Below are 20,216 nucleotides of genomic sequence, written 5' to 3' on the forward strand. Positions count from 1 at the left end.
CTATAGCTTGATACATTTGGCACAGAAGGAACAATCATGGAAATTATGCAGTGACAATGACCGCCAAGGATTATTGTCAAAGTAAGCAAAGCTTTGTGTTGTTCAACTGTCTTGACTGCCTGTCCTTATCAAGCTTTTCATCTCGGAAAAAGCAATTTCAATAGCTGAGTCCCTCTTCTGAGTAGTGATGCTGCACATTAACCTTTTATCGATGGCATATATAAACACCCAAATTAAATGTTTATTTTCTATCTAAATGTTCAAAACACATTGAGAATAAGCATTACCAACGAAAAGAAAAATTATTTTACGAAACTTTTTCAATAGTAGGGGGGAAACCAAGCAATAAACTGGAAGTAGGCTTTGCCCCACGCAACCCGTGAAATTTCCTTTGAAATAACGCAGGCACCTCTCGTCATATGTGAACCTGAAGTGTACATTTCATTTGCTATACATCACATGCATGACATCACTGCAGCTTGAAATCTTGCATTGGTCTCTCTCCTCTGAGTGTGCCAGGGTGTCTACCAACTGGGAAAACTGGCAATTCTCAGGGGATTTTGGGTAGTCTGGAAATACACAGGGAAAACTCGAGGAATTTGTCCTTCTATCGGGGAAAATTAGCTGTAATCTTATTGAAAGCGAACGAAAGTTGCGGTAGTGCTGGCTTGAGTAATGGAACGATCGTAATGAATCATATTTTGACACCGTGTCATCGGTTGGGGGGGGCTTCTAGTGTACAATCAACGACCGACAGAAGAAGAACGTGCAGCTCATATGCTTCATCATCTTTCATGGCTGACTTACGCGTGTGCCGTCCTGCGGTGCTGGAGCCCCACATCATTGTGTCAATATTGCATTTAAGGGCTACAGCAAAACAAGCTGTGCCACTTGGGTCCGTTGTGTGTAACATTCAGTTTCATTTTCCAATCCTTTATAACAAGTCATGTTGAGAGCCCAATCTCAGTGATAACTGCAGTATGGCAATGCCCATGCTCTTGACGAAGTTCAAGAAGAATGGGCAGTGAAATGGGATCGTTAGAGGATGTATCCCTGGTTGACTGTGAAACTACTATTAGGTTATCAGATTGAGCGTCCTGTGTTCACAGGTCTTCGATGCCACCATGAAGTGGATCTTGCACAACGTGGAAGAGCGGCGCGTGCTGTTTTTCGATGTGCTGGAAGCCATCCGGTTCCCGGTGATCTCGCGCAAGCAACTGGAGCAGTATGCCGATACTTGCCCCGACAAAGAGCTGCACGAGGCTTTGCTCAAGTTGGTCCAGGACCTCAAGCCAGACCGGAGGCTCTGCATCGATGGAAAGAGCAGTCAGGTGAGGGTGCAAGCTCATGCATGGTGTCATGGCTGCCTGCAGTAATGAGTACTTAATCAGTGGTTCAGGGAACACGTGAATAGTAAGGAGGTGTGTTAATGGAAAAAGAAATTCTGGCACGAACTTACATTACATGGTAAAAAGCAATGACAGAAAAAGGACAGGCTTCACAAGACACCTGTCTAACAGGTCATATCAGCCGTTCTTTTTTCATAAAGGGCAGACAGCTGTGAGCATCAGATACCAATCTCATAGGGAACATTCAATTACCCTGGAAACAGTGACTATTGCAGGAGCATGTCTGAACATACGATTTGCTCAGAATATGTGTTTAGCAGTTGCTCATGTTCAAGAGTATAGTTGGCAGTGCTTTCTTAAATTTTAAATCAAAATTAAATTATGTTGTGCGATTTAGTGTCCCATCACTACACTGTGTTATGAGGGACTGTAGCGGAGGAGGTTTGGATTATTTTAGGCCAGTCAGGGTTTCTCAATTTGCACCTAAATTGTATGTAAGCATTGTTGAAATTCTTCTCCCATCGAAATGCAGTGGCAGTTGTTGGGAATCGAACCCACGACCAACTGAATCACTGTGGCTGGAACATTTCTCATTTCACTGCCAGAAGCAAAGTCATTTATCAGCGTAGAATGCCGTTCGCGTGCTCCTGTTAACTTTATTTTACTTCTTTTGTATGCACACTGTCTACAGTGTTACCACGTGGTAGTAGTGACTTGTTCTTGATGCCTGATGGCTTTGTAATTTGTCCATTATTTTACTTTCGCTATATTGTGAATCATAAGCAAATGAGAGCATTGTCCTTATCTGTGTTACTTTTTGGCAGCTTTGTTATAACCTATTGTTTCTTGTCATAGCTAAAGAGGCTGCCCGTGCCTTGTTGTAATCAGACCATTTACTAGTCTGGCCTATTGGTTGGACCAGTGTTTCCATTTCTTTCAGCGTGGTTCGAGAAAGTGTAACTGAATGAATGAACGAATGTTTGTCCAACATGCAACTCTTTAGGTCCAAGTGGTGGACGTGCAGCAGCAGCCACGCATGTGTGCTCGCAAGAGTGTCTACATCCTGGGTGGCTGTCATCGGCATGCGGGCATGCGCTTTGGTGAGGGCTACAGCCTGGCCAGCGTCGAGCGCTTTGACCCCGCACGGGGCCAGTGGGCGGGCTCACTCGCTCCCATGGCCCACCCGCGGTCTGGGCCAGGGGCCGCAGCACTCAACCAGCTGGTTTATGTCGCGGGTGGTGAGAGCGATTGCCTGATCCTCGACAGTGCCGAAGTGTTCGACCCTGTGGCGAACCGCTGGGATTCCATCACACCTATGGTTCAACCTCGCTGCATGATGGGTGAGCACCAGAAAACACATGAAGATGGGTTAATTGCAATATTTGTGTGATTAAAGCGCAAACCTGGTTTTCTCCAGAACTGTAAAAAATGGGTTTGCGCTATGATCACATAAGTATCTGACACGAGGGGACAATGCATGATCAAACATGACACGAGGAGCACCTCGTGTCATTAATATGTCATTAATGTCAATTAATGTCATTAATTAAGCAGCTTGTGTTGTCTTGTGTGTCTTCACTGTGCCCTGTGCCAGTGCGCTGCTTCACCAGCAAGGTGTGATGATTAAGCTAGTGTCATGTTTGAAACTGTGCTCCCATTATATCCAGTTAAATCTTGATATAACGAACTTCAGTGTAATGGAATTCTCGATATAACGAAGTATTTGACTTTACGTAACCTCTTGTCCATAGAACACCATGTGTTTAGAACCTCAATATACCAAAGTGTGTTTTTATGCAATTCTAATATTACACAATTTCACTGCTGCCCCAAAGGAGTGCCGAGACAATAAATGGAAACTTCTGCACACGCATATAGTCAGATTATTGAATTTCAAGCGGCTGCTTGCAAACAAATCCCTAAAATCACGCACGGCACGATGAAGGGGATGGCCGAAGTGGCGCCGCATCATGCTCCGTACAAAGTTCAAGCGTGATAAGATCCTATCGCACCCCACGCATTGTTTGCATTAGGTGCAAGTGAAAGTGTGTGAGGGTGATACAGGAAAGATGGTGACTTCACGAGTGCCACCTTCTCGCGCGAGCAAAGGGAAAAAGAGGGGCTTTTTTGCTCATACAAAATGAGCAAAAAAACTTATTCTTCGTGATTCCTAGGCGGAGCCATATATTCAGGGAGCAAAAGACCCCACATTTTCTCTCTCGCACCTGCTCCTGTGGTCGTCTTGATGTTTACTTGCTTGTCCATCATGTTCGCTGATGTTTTTTCCAAGCCATGGACAAACCAACTAGCCGAACAGACCGTTCACTTTTCTCACTTTTTTGCTTCATTTTTATAACCGCCTGCTGGTGCCACTATCAGCAGTTACCATTACTCATCAGGCAGTTACCATTACTCAATAATCATCAGAACAGCCTACAAGCGGTCTTAGGTGTTGTATTCCTAACTGCTCAATTTTTATAGCTTGGGTTCGGATCATATTCTGAGAGTACTCGCTTTTTTTCTTGCCTCGTCTACTCCTATGCAGGGATGTGCGCCTTGGATGGCTTCCTGTATGCCGTGGGAGGCTGGGTGGGTGCCGAGCTTGGTGACACTGTAGAGAAGTACGACCCTGAATTGGACACATGGCAGATAATCAGCCGGATGACGATTGGCCGCTATGCCATGGGGGTGCTTGCCCACGAAGGTAGGTTGTTCTTGGAAAGGGGGCTTTCCCTTGGGGTGCACGAAAAATCTACATGTTTCTGCCTAATACCTGACGAAGAGAGCAGTGAAATCTCCCAAGTAAAGTTGGTGGATGTCCAAAGTATGCTGCATGTCCCAAACAAATTGAATTGCTCAGAATGAGCTGGCCCTGCGAGAACTGTGGCTTCAGCATCTTTGACGAAATTGATACAAACTAGGCCGGCAGGCACAGCTTGAGCTTGAGAGGCAAAGAGCTCTGCAGGAAAGGGCATACGTGTTTACACATAATTATAAATACAGCCAATTTTTGTTAATCTAACTTTAACAGAACTGACAGAGTTGATAGGATTATTAGGTAAGCAGAATTAATGGAAAAGGCAGAAAATATGTCTGAGCATACTGTTACTTTATTTGGCAGTTTTAGCCTGATCCGAACACACCTAGTTTTTATGGGCTCAAAGTAAAAAAATAACATGCTTGCAAATCTTATGCACAGCCGATTTTCTAACTTGCAAAAGGTTGCATGCCTCAGATTCAGGCAATTGGACAACGGTGAAATGTGTAAAGTTTATCCTCACGGTAAACCTAATGTCTACCATCATCACTTTCTGGCAACTCTTTATTGCTATGGTTGAAAACATGATCTGTATGGTCTGCTGCATATTATTTGGTACAGTGGACTGCATTGATTGATATTCTGCATTCCTTGAACATATGTGCAGCCATTACAAACAGGAAGGTGGCCCATGCCTAGACTAACCACTTCGTCGCTTCGTAATGCTGTGCAAGCCACCAACGTGTCGAAAGTGTGTGATAGGGCGGCGCCATTGCTGTTAGCTTAACATGTAAAATAACTTCTCTTTTGAAGGAACTCTTGTGACGAAAGTGGCACGAAATCATTGCCAACCAGAAAATTTGTTCAGTTGCCATCTTGTGATAACAATCACAAGATGGTCAGGTGGTCAAAATTATTCTGAAGCCTCTCACTAGGGCATGCCTGGTAATCAGATTGTGGTTCTGGCACTCAAAACCTCCGAAATATTAATTAAACGACCCTGGCTTTGACAGTTGGCTGTTGCTAAGGCGAATAATGCAGTTTTCATTTTACACTTTATTGTAAACATGGGCAATTTTTCAACTGATTTTCGTGGGAAATATTTGCATGTTAAAATAAGGTGAGTGCAGTAATAATTATAAATGGCTGTTTTCACTTGAAACTCTGCAAAGGGGCAGGTTGACAATTAGCGTTTTTGTTAAAACAAGGTAGCATGTCTTAGATACGGTCACTGTCCTCTAGTGTCGCCAAGACCGACAATGCAGCCATTGGGGTCACTTTAATGGGTGCGTGCTGGCCAGTAAAATTTGGATTCTCTGATGAGGGCCAGCTATAGGATCAATATACAGTGAAATCTTGACATAACGAACTTCAGAGGACCGCGGTAAATTGTTTGTTATTCTGAAAGATAGTTGTAGTGAAAGCCCCAAAATGAACCATTCCGCCGATCAACCCATCAGTTCATAAGTTGTCACCACGAGCTATCCACAAAAACGTTGCTGTTTGCTCTTGGCAAGTGCTGTTGCTGATTTTCATAGATTCCGCCGCCACAAAGCACCATATAATAAGAGTGACCATATTCACACTATCAGGTGATAGAGAAATGTGCAGGATATAACCAACCCTTATATATAGCTTTCATTGATTATGAGAAAGCGTTTGATTCAGTTGAAACCTCAGCAGTCATGCAGGCATTACAGAATCGGGGTGTAGATGAGCCGTATGTAAAAATACTGAAAGATATCTATAGCGGCTCCACAGCCACCGTAGTCCTCCATAAAGAAAGCAACACAATCCCAATAAAGAAGGGCATCAGGCAGGGAGATACGATGTCTCTAATGCTACTCACAGCGTGTTTACAGGAGGTATTCAGAGACCTGGATTGGGAAGAATTGGGAATAGAAGTTAATGGAGAATACCTTAGTAACTTGTGATTTGCTGATATTGCCTTGATTAGTAACTCAGAGGACCAATTGCAATGCATGCTCACTGACCTGGAGAGGCAAAGCAGAAAGGTGAGTCTAAAAATTAATCAGCAGAAAACTAAAGTAATGTTTAACAGTCTCGGAAGAAAACAGCAGTTTACGATAGGTAGTGAGGCACTGGAAGTGGTAAGGGAATACATCTACTTAGGGCAGGTAGTGACCGCAGATCCGGATCATGAGACTGAAATAATCAGAAGAATAAGAATGGGCTGGGGTGAATTGGCAGGCATTCTCAGATCATGAACAGCAGGTTGCCATTATCCATCAAAAGAAAAGTGTATAACAGCTGTGTCTTACCAGTACTCACCTACAGGGCAGAAACCTGGAGGCTTACGAAAAGGGTTCTACTTAAATTGAGGACGGCGCAACAAGCTATGGAAAGAAGAATGATGGGTGTAAGATTAAGGGATAAGAAAAGAGCAGATTGGGTAAGGGAACAAACGCGAGTTAATGACATCTTAGTTCAAATCAAGGAAAGGAAATGGGCATGGGCAGGACATGTAATAAGGAGGGAAGAAAACCGATGGTCATTAAGGGTTACGGACTAGATTCCAAGAGAAGGGAAGTGTAGCAGGGGGCGGCGGAAAGTTAGGTGGGCGGATGAGATTAAGAAGTTTGCAGGGACAACATGGCCACAATTAGCACATGACTGGGGTAGATGGAGAAGTATGGTAGAGGCCTTTGCCCTGCAGTGGGCATAGCCAGGCTGATGATGAATGAGAGTGACGTGCGCAACACGGACACTGACGCTAAGGAAACTACCGACAAAAAGGTAGCTCCATGTTGCCTCCAAAGCGCAGTGTTTCTTGCTATTTGTTTGTTTTTCGCATTTCTTGCCGTGGACACCGCATCTCTCACTCAAGGCAGACACCTGAACTATGTCAAAGCGCAAGCACGCGTGAACGTCACCGTCTGAAAAGTGCAAAGTACAGAGGTTGCATTTCACCGCACGCTTAGCTAGTACGGCAGATAAAAGCATGAAAAAAAGAGGCGTGTGCAGAAAGAAGAGGAAAGAAGGAAGATACGCGCCTCCGTTCCTAGGCTACGCTTTTCTGGGCATAGCACAGTAAAACCTGATGCGTCTTCGCCTCCACACACTCACCCGCATTCTTCTTTTCTCCAGCGCCATCTCAGGTTTTCTGAACCCACGCACCCACCACGACATCCGCTCTCCGCGCCTTGTCGTTTGCTAGCCTACTGTTTCGGCTGCCGTCAAAGATGCACGGGAAATCTAAGAGTCTCCAGATTTCGGAATATTAGTTTGTAGTACTGAGGCGTTGTTAATATCACAGGGGAACTGAATAACGATTGCTATTCTGATAAGTTCGGTATTCTGAAGTTCATAGTACTGAAATACTTTTACATTGAAACTATAAGAAGTCAGCAAGGGATTTCTGAAGAGTTCGTTAATCTGAAAAGTTTCTTAATGTGCTGTTAATAGTAACGATGTTTCACTGTAGTAGTGGTCTTGACCCATAGAAATGTGTGGCTGCTGGCTGAGGCATTCAGTTGGAATAAAAATAACTGAAATATTGAATTAACTGGAGTTAAATTAAGGAAAGTCAGCTGTAGCAGTAAACTGATGCGCACCGTGTAAATTTGGAATTGTAATGTATTGTACACACTACCTTGCAAGCTGGTGACCACCTCCTCTTCACAAGTGCAGTGAGTGGCACAAGTTGGCTATGGTGGTGGGCTGCACTTTTAGGAGCTTGGAAAATGATGCAAGTGCTTATACAAAGGACACTTGTGTACAAAATACCAGCTGTACAAAACATAGACTAGTTGCATGTGGGGTCAGTGTTGAAAAATTTAACATGTTTGACCTGCAAAGGAATGATGATTTGCATGTGCTCATTCATGCCAGTTTTGTGCTCTGAAAGCTTATGTGCATAATGCTAAATTATGTACACTTCTGTTCTGAAGCTAAATCAAAATCAAAGGAACTTGGTCCCTTACACTATATCTTGTTCCTCTTGTGGCACTGGTAGTGAAGCACTAGCACCATAGCTCAGTGTAGCTGCTGTAACTGTGACCTATCTGCTCCCACTGTCGCACAGTTGTCAAGCAGAACAGGTGAAAATTACTGGGAGTGAAATGGCTGGCCATCCCAACAAGTGTCACAACAGAACGGAGTAACAGACATTATTGTGGGAATGGCTTTTCAGTCTTTACAGTGCTCATGTTTCAATGTGTCTATGCCTGCCTTAGTAAGAGAATTGGTACTTTTCTGCAGGGCTTATCTATGTCATTGGTGGATACAATGACCTCAACTGCGAGCTTGCACTTGTTGAATCGTACAACCCGGTCACCAATGAGTGGCAGACACTGGCTCCACTGCGGAAGCGTCGTGCCTACGTAGGTGTGGCAGTCCTGCACGACCACATCTATGCTGTTGGCGGCAGCAGTGATACTTCCTCTGCACTCAACTCAGTTGAGCGCTACTCTATTGAAGAGGTGGGCTGCCTTTTATAGACTCTTTTCTGTGTGCACCGTGCACTTGTGTCTCAGAGAGGGCAAGCTGTCGAGAACTAGGCATAAGAAACGCTCATGCCTTAAATATACCAGTGTTATGGGTGGCTTATAACTAGGGTTTTGTGTTTTCGGTATACATAACTGCGAGTCGGCCTAGTTGGAACATATTCATATTGATACTTTTTGTGCGCAAACAAACAGGGACGAAGAATAGGGGCAACACAAGGACGAGCGCTTTCTAACAACTGGTTTATTTTTGAAGAACTACTTACTTAAATACCCACAGAACTGCGCGATCTAGTCAAACAGAGCACCCTACAGCGCATATGATACCCGCTGATCTGCGCCATCAAGTCAAAAGAGCAACGTCAATATTACATATAACACTTGTGATAAAAAAGACGTGGACAAAAGCCACCCGGTCATACTAAAAACAGAAAAGTGCATAAAAACAACCACTTACAATAAAATGCGTTAAAGATGTGATGATAGAAGTGAATTTTCTTTATCTAACAATGAAACAGAAGGATGGCTGATGCATTTATCTTTTTGTTTTTCAATCCAGTATGCTTCCACGATTTCCCTAGCGGTTTGATTCCTATGCCTGTATAAAATGTCTGTGCTAGTAAGACAAGGGGAGCAACCATGTTCTTGGCAATGCATTGCCAAATGTGTACTAGGGCGACCTTTCAGGCTAGACAAGTGCTCCCTTAACCTAGTGTTAATGCATCTCCCAGTCTGCCCTACGTACACATGACCACACGTCATAGGAATCTGGTAAACAACGTTCTTCGCGCAAGCAACAAATTGGGTCTTGCGCGGATGTTTAACAGTGCATTCTTTCTGTACATCACCCTTACTTTCAAACTTCTTTTTAACCTTGGAACACACACTACCTATTTTGTTTCTTGCCGAAAATACTACTTTTACTTCATAACTACCAGCCACTTTTTTAAGTCTGTGTGAAAGGCCGTGCACATACGGAATCACTGAAACATTGGAACCTCCATCCTTCTGCCTTTGATTCTTTGTGCATTGTCCTTTATCCTTGTTAAGTTCTTTCATTAGTCTAGCACACGTCGCCAGCATCACAGCGAGCGGGTACCCAGCCTTTCTCAACCTGTCAACTTGCTCAAAGAATGCAATCCTTACAGTGTGGTGGCATGACTTCAACAACGCTGACCGGAAACACGAAATGACTATTCCATTCTTCACAAGCCTGGAATGGTTTGAGGCATAGTTCATTAGCGGTTTTCCAGCTCGGGGTGAGAAAGACCAACACACATGTTCCGGTAGGAATGTTAACTTGACATCAAGAAACTGTAGCCTCTTATCTACCGGTACTTCCGCTACCGGTACTTCCGTAAAACCGCTAATGAACTATGCCTCAAACCATTCCAGGCTTGTGAAGAATGGAATAGTCATTTCGTGTTTCCGGTCAGCGTTGTTGAAGTCATGCCACCACACTGTAAGGATTGCATTCTTTGAGCAAGTTGACAGGTTGAGAAAGGCTGGGTACCCGCTCGCTGTGATGCTGGCGACGTGTGCTAGACTAATGAAAGAACTTAACAAGGATAAAGGACAATGCACAAAGAATCAAAGGCAGAAGGATGGAGGTTCCAATGTTTCAGTGATTCCGTATGTGCACGGCCTTTCACACAGACTTAAAAAAGTGGCTGGTAGTTATGAAGTAAAAGTAGTATTTTCGGCAAGAAACAAAATAGGTAGTGTGTGTTCCAAGGTTAAAAAGAAGTTTGAAAGTAAGGGTGATGTACAGAAAGAATGCACTGTTAAACATCCGCGCAAGACCCAATTTGTTGCTTGCGCGAAGAACGTTGTTTACCAGATTCCTATGACGTGTGGCCATGTGTACGTAGGGCAGACTGGGAGATGCATTAACACTAGGTTAAGGGAGCACTTGTCTAGCCTGAAAGGTCGCCCTAGTACGCATTTGGCAATGCATTGCCAAGAACATGGTTGCTCCCCTTGTCTTACTAGCACAGACATTTTATACAGGCATAGGAATCAAACCGCTAGGGAAATCGTGGAAGCATACTGGATTGAAAAACAAAAAGATAAATGCATCAGCCATCCTTCTGTTTCATTGTTAGATAAAGAAAATTCACTTCTATCATCACATCTTTAACGCATTTTATTGTAAGTGGTTGTTTTTATGCACTTTTCTGTTTTTAGTATGACCGGGTGGCTTTTGTCCACGTCTTTTTTATCACAAGTGTTATATGTAATATTGACGTTGCTCTTTTGACTTGATGGCGCAGATCAGCGGGTATCATATGCGCTGTAGGGTGCTCTGTTTGACTAGATCGCGCAGTTCTGTGGGTATTTAAGTAAGTAGTTCTTCAAAAATAAACCAGTTGTTAGAAAGCGCTCGTCCTTATGTTGCCCCTATTCTTCGTCCCTGTTTGTTTGCGCACAAAAAGTATCAATATGAATTCGGTATACAGTCGACGCTTGTTACAACAAACCGTGATAATCCAGCAAGAATGTGTGTTATATTCCAAGTCCATTTTATCCAAAACTAGGGTCGTGGTATGTTGTGTAGTGGGGAACCTTTGCAAATACGGCTGTCTAACCCATAAGCGATTTATGTACAGAACCTCATGGCAATGCTGAGGGCAGAAATGTACCTGGGATGTCCATATAATCGCTATCGCAATAAAACACGGAACCCTACTTATAACTGGTCTTTTTATCCACTTTGCAGAACCGTTGGACGGAGCTCCCCCAAATGAGTATGGCACGCGTGGGTGCATCCGTGGTGGGTGTCAATGGCCGCCTTCATGTGATGGGCGGTCGACGTCCCTCAGGTTACGAGCGGCCCTTCGCAGTCAGTGGGCCCCCGCTCACGCTGGAGACAGCCGAGACCTACGACCCTGAGGTCAGCATGTGGTCCAAGGCAACGCCCATGCCGCTCAGCCGCTGCTATGCTGCCGCCGTTGTCGTATGAGCGCTGCTACGAGCAGTCGTGAGCGACCCAGCAAGAAGCTATGGACCTGACTTCCTTCTCAGCTGTCTCCCTCACTATCATTTCCTTTTGTGTTGCTGTTTGTTCCTTTGGTTTGTTATGCCTGCTCGTTGGTTGTGGTAGAAAGAGCCATTTCTGATGAGCGTTTCTGTTACAGACGGGTGCTTTTGCATGTTTGTTTGTTTTGCTCTCTTTCTCTTCTGCTACAAACCTAAGCAAGTGCTAAAAACCTAGTTTGCTCCCTGCACAGCCATTCATGGGAGCTTTTTGAAATGTGGAAATCTTGAAATAAGCTAAGATCTCTTGCTGCCCAAGCAGGCAGCTGTTTGATTCAAGGGCGAACACTGTGTACAGGTTAATCCTCCTACTGGCATTTGCACCTCAGAGTCTCCTGCCCCATCCTCCCGTTGAGTGGCATCCCGTCACCACCTGAGCAAGAAAAAAAAGAGTGGGAAAATCGAATGATGTTGCTGGTCGTGGATACATCACCACCCCCCCTTCCGCATCTTCTCCTGCATGTTAATGGAAACCAATCTCAAAGGCTATGTTCTTGCGTACTTCAGGCACTGAAAGCAATCGCAGGTGCTAGGAAAATGTCATGGCAGCTATGTTTTAAACGTAACCCATTGTCTTGTGCATGTTCATGGCTTCTCTTGATGTACATTGCCTTGCATTCTTGACCTGTATGCTAAAAAATGGTATCCTTGTCTTGAATGAAGTGGTGCTGGTTGAACAGTAGGCACAGAATTTTGATGTTGCCAGAAGAGTGTCTTGGTCGTCCTTGCCTTTTTATTTTTGTGATGCAAAAGCCTGAAAAGAAAGCTAGCAAGACGTGTGGCAGAATGAGATGATCTTGCAACTCTGATGTGAAAGAGTTGAGCAGCAGCTGATATGCAAGCAGTGAATGTTGCAACATATGTTCATGTACATGAAAATATGTGTAAAGAGAAAAGTCAGAATAGAGAGTTTTAGTTTGTCTGGAGACATATTAAACTTCACTGAAAACTTAGTTACCAGAGACGTCAACTGCAGCACCAATGCTGGTAATGACATCCTGTGATGCCTTATCAAACAAAAATGCATAAAACACATTTTTGTGTTACTTTCACAGAAAAATAAATAAGGCCACGTGATAATGAGCAAGTCGTTGCTTAAAATTTACACCGGCAATTAAGTAGAACATACGTGGTTAGTGCAATAATAGCTGTGTGGCCTCGGTCTTAAGCTCTGCGCCACTTGACGGCGGTACCAATATTACCACTCACATTTACGTCTATTCTTCGAAGGGCAGTGTGTTTATGGACAAGCTGAAACTCCCTAATTAAACACGTTCTGAGTAGTGAGAAACGCTTGTGCCAAAAAAAGCCCATGTGTGCAAGCGACGTGTGGTTGAAGTCGCTTGCATTAAGGCTGTGCTGTAGTGTTATTGTGCGTGTGTTCTGAACTAGTGGTTGTGCTTCGAAGGTTTGTTGGAATTCATATGCCCAACGCAAGTGCTTACAAATGTCAAATGCAGGGTGTTAAATTCTTGCAACTGATTGTCCCATGTATTTGTGTGGTGGTTTAACATTTCCCAAGAGTTGACTGTGAGGCAAAGCATAGTTACAGGTGGATGTCGCTCATGAAAGAATGCCACACCAGATTTTCACATACATGCCTTATCTTGATGCTTCTTTTTAACTAAATTGAATGTACAGCAGATCTACCCTTCAGCTGAAGTAGTCTCATTTCTTCAGTAACATGCCTCGGTGATCATTATGCTATAATCTTGCATTGGCATTTCCTATGCCCACTTGAAGGTGCATTTCTCAAACATCATTTTGTTACAGGAACAATCGAAGAGTATTAATTTATTTAATGCAGTGTCTAATTCACTTGGGCAGTGCTGCCCTCATAATGAGGCATTTTTCTGTGCTGTCGTGGAAATGGGTTTCTCAAACAACCCCTTGTCACGTGAATTGATGAGGAGTTTTATTTACATGTAGTGATTACCTTGCTTGGATAAGCTTAGAAGGCGTGTCAAGTTGGCATGTTTGTGAAGATGGGAGTTGGGCTCTGACATGTTTTTAGCGAAGTGATTTGAAAAGCAGCCAGTGTGATAAGGCAGAATGCTCTGAAGAGTGACTGCGTTGAAAGATTGCAACAGATTGTGTTATCTTGTTTTGGGCTTATGGGAAAACAGCATTTGTGTGTAGGGGAATTGGTTGAAGCACTGTTCAACAGGGGGCATGTCCGAAAATGCACATCATGTGGCGTACTTGACTAATTCACATATTTCCAGTGACCATTTTTCACCATCTAACCATTGTTTCAATGTTATCGCTCGGCGTAAGGTGCGCTTAAACATACCCGAAATTTCCATAGTGATATTGCTGATTCGATAGCAAAAGAGCGTTATCCAATCAGATTCAGTGTGTGACACAAATGGTGGTGTACGTTATGTCACCTGGCTTCTTTCTGGCCTGCTTTCGCAGTTTATGCCTTAACATGGAGTTTATTTTTTCTCTAACATTCAACTATGAAGTCAGTTTAAACATTGTGGGTGCCTTTTCTGCTTTCAGAAGGATGGATTTAGAAAGCTTGTGGTTTTTGACTTGTTCCGTAAGGAGTCTCCCAGAATAGCAGAGTACCTTAAAACAAAAAACTTGCTTTCTACTTTTGGTTATTTGTATTAGAAATAGTTAACATTCATTAGTTAAAGCTTGGCAGGACGTGAGACGTTGGCCCAAATGATCTGACATTTGAATTAAAAGAAACATTTATAAGATACAAGCACCTTTTGAGAGCTTTGAAAGTTCAGCTAAGAGGTCTAATTAACCTAAAAGTTTTGAAATAATGGAAGTGAACAGTGTTGTCGCTGCTGTTTGTGCATTGTTTGAAATGGTCACTGCTCAACGGTGAAGTGATTTAGGTGCTCAGTCTTGAGCAGGCAGCACACTCCAGTCAGTATGCAATGTGATGGACCCAGTCCTAGGGAGTGCCATGATGCAGTTAGTCAGGAGCTAGAGTGAAGGTTTTTGCAGATGGCTTTATGCAGTGTAGACGGAAAGCGCTTAGGAAAGTGTGCGCCCAATGATTGCTTTAAAGAATGGTGAATTAATGACGAATGCTTTACCCGCTGAGGTTTCTAGAAGGATGGCAAGGTTGTATGCCGTGGTTAGAGATTCATGTGCTTCACTTTGTAGAGCTTGTACAAAATATATGAATTCAGGTGATGCTCATAAATGCAAGAAACACGTATTTAGCTACTGGCAACACCAATTCTGACAATGTTGCACAAAAAAAATGTTATTGTACAAGAGTGCTTGCATATTGTGCAATAAGAGATGTTTTTGAATATATTGAACATAACGGTCTTATCTTCTGTGAAGTTGTAACTAAATCCAGAGCACATTTTACCTTTTTTTCTGATGTTCTGTTATGTACTCTTGTGGCATGGTGGTGACCGTATGCCTAGTCTGTCTGTCTGCCTGAATTTTGCTTGCTTCAAGGAAGCCAACTTCTCACTATGTCACTTGACAAGTTTCCTGATGTCACCACCTCGTGTGAACCACCCCATGTGACCTACAAGCATACCTTGGTCATTTAGTGTAAAATCCCGAGAGACAGCTCCCCTAAAATTGAGAGAAAATTGAGTGAAAATATGGGGTGGGCTAACTTTCAGTGTGGTGAGTAACTGTCAAGCGGGTAACCTTCAGTTTTTTATGCCGGGAGCTTAGTCGGTGGTGGGGTTGTCTTTCGGAGGTGGGGCATCTCGGTATTTTACGGTAGTGTTTCAGAAACATATGGTTGAATTCTGCTTGTGATATGTGTATTTTATCTCTATCTTAATCATCACTGTTGTCCTAGACTTGTGTGTTGGAACTGTGTTTCTATTTCTGACCTTCCTACTTTCATTGCAAAAATGTCACCAGTGTGTTGAATAAGAATGTTGCTTTCAGGATCGATTCATTATTTTGCTGGATAGTTACCCAGCACTAACTGCCTCCTCTTGCTGCGAAAGCTTCTTCACCCAAGCTTTGCCTAGCATTTTATGTTTGAGCTCCCAATTCAACTTCTGTTTGCCTTATCCTCTGTAAAATCGTATGCCCTTCAGGGTGTAATTTTGTCACAGAACAGTAATCTTCATCAATCTTGTGTGTGCTTCCATTATTATTTAAAACTGTGTGCCTCTCCTATCGGGCATGCCATGCATTTCTTAAGCTTCTCAAAGAGCTTCTGATAGCTAAATAGCTAGCGTATACACAGTGGGAAAGGAAGGAAATGCTCAAAATCTATGATTGATGGTGATTGTCATGTGATTTATTGTACTTTGCACCTTTTAGGGTGCAATTTGTCACACAAAGGTGCAATTTGACAAATGAAACAAAGGGTAAATCTTCACCTAAACATGCAATCTTTTTGTGACAAAATTATGCCCTATAGGGTGTAATTTGTTGCAGTCTAAGGGTGTGCAAGTTTCAATGTATTTTTCTAGTCTCTCTGTGATGGTTTTTGCCAAGGCAAAGCATATATCAATGCAAACTAAAACATGTGATGACTCCAAGAATGTGTCTTGCTTTTCCCTTGTGTGTTATGCCATGGGCAGCTTTCGTAGTTAATTCTGTACATCTTTAAGTAGTAGCACTTTGTCTTGTCAGCTAGTGTCTGCTAACGCTGCCTTCCTCATATATCCAATGAAAGTGCTGGCTGCGCTCGATAGTGGTCTGTTTCTGTTTTGGCATCGCATGTTTGCGTCTTGCTTGTTCACTCTGCTGACGTCTCTTTTGTTTTTTATGATCACTACAGTTATGTGAAATTCTCGTGAGCATGCTTCAGAAGCATTTAAGGTGTAACAGCTGGGTGACACTTGCTAAAAGAGCTGAAAACCACTTCACTACAATTGTGTGTGTGTTTTTTTTATTTCTTCATTGTAATGATTTGTTCTGAGTGGAAAGTTTCAGGCTTTGTTATAACAATACAGTATTTTATATAAACAGGTGCACTGTATCCAGGTTAGGTTGTTGTACGGCCTATTTGCCTGTGTATTTTGTCATGTCTGTTGCTGCTCACAAATGTGTATGTACTTCTTTGCTTGTGAAAAGAAAAAAAAAATGGCTTAAGTGAAAGATTTAGCTTGGTTCCAACTCTTGATTCTTCCTATCCAGTTGGAGTCAAACAAGTGCTAGACCAGCTTGAACTTTGTTGCATTTAAGAGAATACCCCCAAATCTAATAAGACGGGGAGCTTTTTTTTTTCATTTTGTTTTCTTAAGCTTAATGTTTTGTGAAATGGGCTGAAAATGAGAAACCTAAAAAAAATTATCTTTGTGCTTCTTAACCTTGCATCAGAAACTGGTTTTGTAATTAAAGTGAAGCTGACAGACCGCATGAAGTGGTGCACCTTCTTGTTCTACAGTAAAATCATTATTGTCACACAAGATTTGCAGAGGCCATAGTTGCAAAGTATAGTCTTGTGTCGTGTCTAATATATCAAATTTGCCCACTTTAGAGAGTCTACCAGATGCATTTTGCTCCGTTGGGATGTTTTTATTGCAGAGCTATGGAGTTGTGCAAACTTTATGCTTCAAGCTGCCAACAGTAGCCAAAATTGGCATTTTCTTTTAAGTCCAATAAATGTAACTCAAGCATGTTCAGCAGTTGCCAGACGTAATCAGTTGTACATTTCACGTGTGCAAAAGAAAGCTAGAGTTTCCTCTTAAGGAAGGTGCATGAATGGCCTTGGTGTAACTGCAATGCAAGATGGGTGCAGCTTGGATACGCACGATCCCAGAATTTCGAAGCAGAAAAATACATGCACGTGTGCGGATACACGCATGAACACACGCACACATTTGAATACAGTGCTATGACTTGTAATGCTGTACTGCCTAGCAGTCCCCATGCCTGTATCTGTGTTTCAAGTTCGTTTTGGTGGCTGCAGTATTCGTTCTGAAATCTGGGAGTCAATGAAATCTTGGTTGCTATCTTATAATGGCTAAGAAAGCAAGCTGTTCACCTGCTCTCTCTTGATTTGTCAAAATAATGCTTTTGTCAGCAAAAGCATTATTGCACCCATGTTGCACCCACACATGATTGCACCCCATGTTGCAGTATGCCGACTGTCAGTAGCAAATAGAGTATATTGGAATGAGTCGTCATTTTGGTATTTTTAATGGAATGTATTACTTTAAGGATTGTGTATGCTACATAAACTTATATAAAAAAGTAGACAGGTTCTCTCTTTTGTGTGTGTTTATATGTGGTACCGGTGATTATACTTGCATTCTTTAAGTAGTGTACTATATGGTTTGTGGTCTTCTATGCAAGGTGATCTCTTCTAAAACAAACACAAAACTATTTTAGTGTAATCTGAGAACCTGCAATACCCCTGTGCAGCTTAAGCACTTTATTTAGTCAGTAAATATATTATAATCAGTGTCTAGGGTTTTAATAAAAGTACAGCAGCATGGTTATGCCCTAGTTTGTGTAAATGGTTAGAATATTTGTATTGTCGAACTTGAGATGTTATTTTCGATGTACATGTACACTAACTATTCTCGTTTTAGCTGGTGTTTGAAAGTTTGCTGTAATACTGTTGAACAACACAATGCACTTTACATTCATGACACACTTTCTACTTGATTTGCTTGATTAACCGCAGAAATAAAAGTGATGAGGAAGGCTGCACCACCAGAAGGCATAGCAGGCCCAAGCAAATGTAAAGGTAAATGAGGAGAGTTGAAAACCTAGAGCCAGAGAATTTTAGCAGGGAAGGGGAAAAAAAACAAACTTGCAGGTCCCGATTATAGTAATCTGATTTGTACTATAAGGTATGGCTCCTCTAGCTTTTGTTGGCCTTGTAGTGTTAACAAGTCCCATTAGGGTCACGAACAAAGAGAATAAGTTACCTTAACCCTTCAAAGGCCAATTTTTTTCACTAAATGTGACCCTTCTAGGTCGATTTAAAATTTATCGCAATTTTTCTAGAGTGACCGTAAAGTGAATAAAAATATTTTCCATAGGTAAACATGCATTGTTTATGCATTAATAAAGATTGGCTTCCATAATCGTAAGAATGAAAAGTAGATACACTGAAACAGATAAATTCCGATTTGGCACTTGCATAATTGTCTTCTTTGGAGGAATTGCCGCTCGACTCACTTGCAGCACGTGAGCGAACACAAGAAATCCCTATGGTTATGGTTGTGCGGCCCGTCGGGAAACCCAAGAGATTTGGAAAATTGCAGTAATACTTTGTTCCGCCACCAATGTGACACTTCTTTTTGTTTTGTTTGCAGGACCTTTTGTGTAAGAGTGCATGCGTGGTGAAATATGTGATTGTTGTTTCATGCATTTTTGCTGAACCCAAGAGATTTGGAAAATTGATGTAATCCTTTGTTCCGTCACCAATGTGACACTTCTTTTTGTTTTGTTTGCAGGACCTTTTGTGTAAGAGTGCATGCGTGGTGAAATATGTGATTGCTGTTTCATGCATTTTTGCTGATTGCTGCTGGAAATCATTCTGCATTGTATAGTTTACTCTCTCAATAATTGGTTCCAGTTTCGGCATAGTTCCATGAAAGTGAATAACCAAAGTAACGTCTCGGCATGATTCGAAATGTATGGGCTATGTTGGATATCGACGAAATGATGAACTTGCCAGCAACAATGACCATAACAATTCACCAGGAATAATTGATTCTTTGAAATTGCCCTTGTGAGCACCTTGTTCTTTTTTTGTGTGTGTGCTCATTTTCATTTTCTGCGACCAGCGAACATATCTCTCGTGTGTTCTTGCATCATTGCATTGAGAGAGACAGACAAATGTGGGTGATTTTGCACTGCCTTTTGTGTGTGCTTGTATAAGCGTGTTGTGAGGATGAAAAAAAAAAGTACAAAAGCTATACTGTAAAAAAAATATAAAACATAGTCTAATAAACGGTTTTTACAAAGCCTCAACCTGCGGCTGCTTCACTGCGCATGGGCCGTTGCGACACCACTCGAAAGCACGGGTCATGCTATAACTTGGACAGTCGTAATCGTAATAATCACCTTTATTTAAGTCCACTGTAGACAAGTGCTTTTTTTCTTTAGAAATCTATTACATTATCCTTTGTCAATTGAAGGAATCCTTGCGACGTGGGTTCGATTCCGCTCGGCATCTGATAAATTTAAGGGATCTGTTTTGTCATTGTAGAGCGACACATTCCCAGTGGCACATAACTAGCTACTCAAGTTGGCGTAAGACGTTCACTAATGAGCAGCTCACTCCTACTGGCACCCAGTGCACCCAAGTTGGCGTCAAAGGGGTTCATTGAAGACCAGCGCAGACCAAGCTGCATATACCCAGTGCTCCAAGCTGGCGTCAAAGAGTTTCTCCGAACAGCAGTATTGATCCAGTCCCATGTCTACAGCGACCCATGTTGGCATGAAAGAGGTACGTTGAAGAGTGTCACTTATGCATGCGTTGTCACAGTACTCGATAACCCAAGTTGGTTCAAAGGTTGGCCTCAAAACCTGTTACCTTAGCACAGCTGTCGATGCACTGCCCGTTCAACCGTGAACTACCCAGTGACCCAGCAAGGCAGGAAAACTGTTATATACAAGCAAACTTGTGTAGATACATATGAAGGCGATTCCATGAGTTTCCTGCCTGACCAATCTTTGATGGAGATAGGAATC

The 20,216-nt window shown here is 42.6% G+C and overlaps 1 protein-coding gene across 3 annotated transcripts in view; it reads left to right on the forward strand.

Moving 5' to 3' along the window:
• The window catches only part of LOC135901978 (actin-binding protein IPP-like), a 31,031-nt gene extending 11,538 nt beyond the window's left edge, over positions 1–19,493 (forward strand). For all 3 annotated transcript variants that reach the window (XM_065431864.2, XM_065431865.1, XM_065431866.1), the window contains exons 5-9: positions 1,110–1,331; positions 2,353–2,689; positions 3,895–4,053; positions 8,329–8,549; positions 11,293–19,493. In XM_065431864.2, coding sequence (XP_065287936.1) covers positions 1,110–1,331; positions 2,353–2,689; positions 3,895–4,053; positions 8,329–8,549; positions 11,293–11,535 — 1,182 coding nt within the window. In that variant the 3' untranslated portion in view covers positions 11,536–19,493. The remainder of the gene's footprint in view (positions 1–1,109; positions 1,332–2,352; positions 2,690–3,894; positions 4,054–8,328; positions 8,550–11,292) is intronic.
• The last annotated feature ends 723 nt before the right edge of the window (positions 19,494–20,216 follow it).

Source organism: Dermacentor albipictus, chromosome 9 (assembly GCF_038994185.2).
Source record: "Dermacentor albipictus isolate Rhodes 1998 colony chromosome 9, USDA_Dalb.pri_finalv2, whole genome shotgun sequence".
Lineage (NCBI taxonomy): Eukaryota > Metazoa > Arthropoda > Arachnida > Ixodida > Ixodidae > Dermacentor > Dermacentor albipictus.